The sequence below is a fragment of the Buceros rhinoceros genome, unplaced genomic scaffold, assembly GCF_000710305.1.
Source record: "Buceros rhinoceros silvestris isolate BGI_N320 unplaced genomic scaffold, ASM71030v1 scaffold24077, whole genome shotgun sequence".
Taxonomy (NCBI): Eukaryota; Metazoa; Chordata; class Aves; order Bucerotiformes; family Bucerotidae; genus Buceros; species Buceros rhinoceros.
This window is the reverse complement of record NW_010424372.1, coordinates 15039-15258: the sequence shown is the minus strand read 5'-3', so window position 1 is coordinate 15258 and position 220 is coordinate 15039. Positions and strand designations below refer to the sequence as shown.

General features: G+C 56.4%; 1 protein-coding gene across 1 annotated transcript in view; it reads left to right on the top strand.

Annotated features, from left to right (window-relative positions):
- LOC104497519 (tensin-like) overlaps positions 1-220 on the top strand; it is a gene marked incomplete at its 3' end in the record, with an annotated part of 33554 nt that overhangs the window by 21074 nt on the left and 12260 nt on the right. Inside the window, exon 16 of the mRNA XM_010140782.1 lies at positions 155-220. Within this exon, the coding sequence (XP_010139084.1) occupies positions 155-220 (66 nt within the window). The remainder of the gene's footprint in view (positions 1-154) is intronic.

Below are 220 nucleotides of genomic sequence, written 5' to 3'. Positions count from 1 at the left end.
GGATTGCAGAGGGTGCTGAGGAGACGGCGACGCTGGTTGTTAAGCTTTCCGGCGGCACAGAAGAGATCGAAACCACTGGCTAATGGGACCCATTAGCTCCATGCAGAGAGCCAGGAATTGATCTGGGGTCTCGTGTTCGTTTCTCCCCTTGCAGAAGTTGGGCACACGCAAGGGCCCCTGGATGGGAGCCTCTACGCTAAAGTGAAGCAGAAAGACTCCC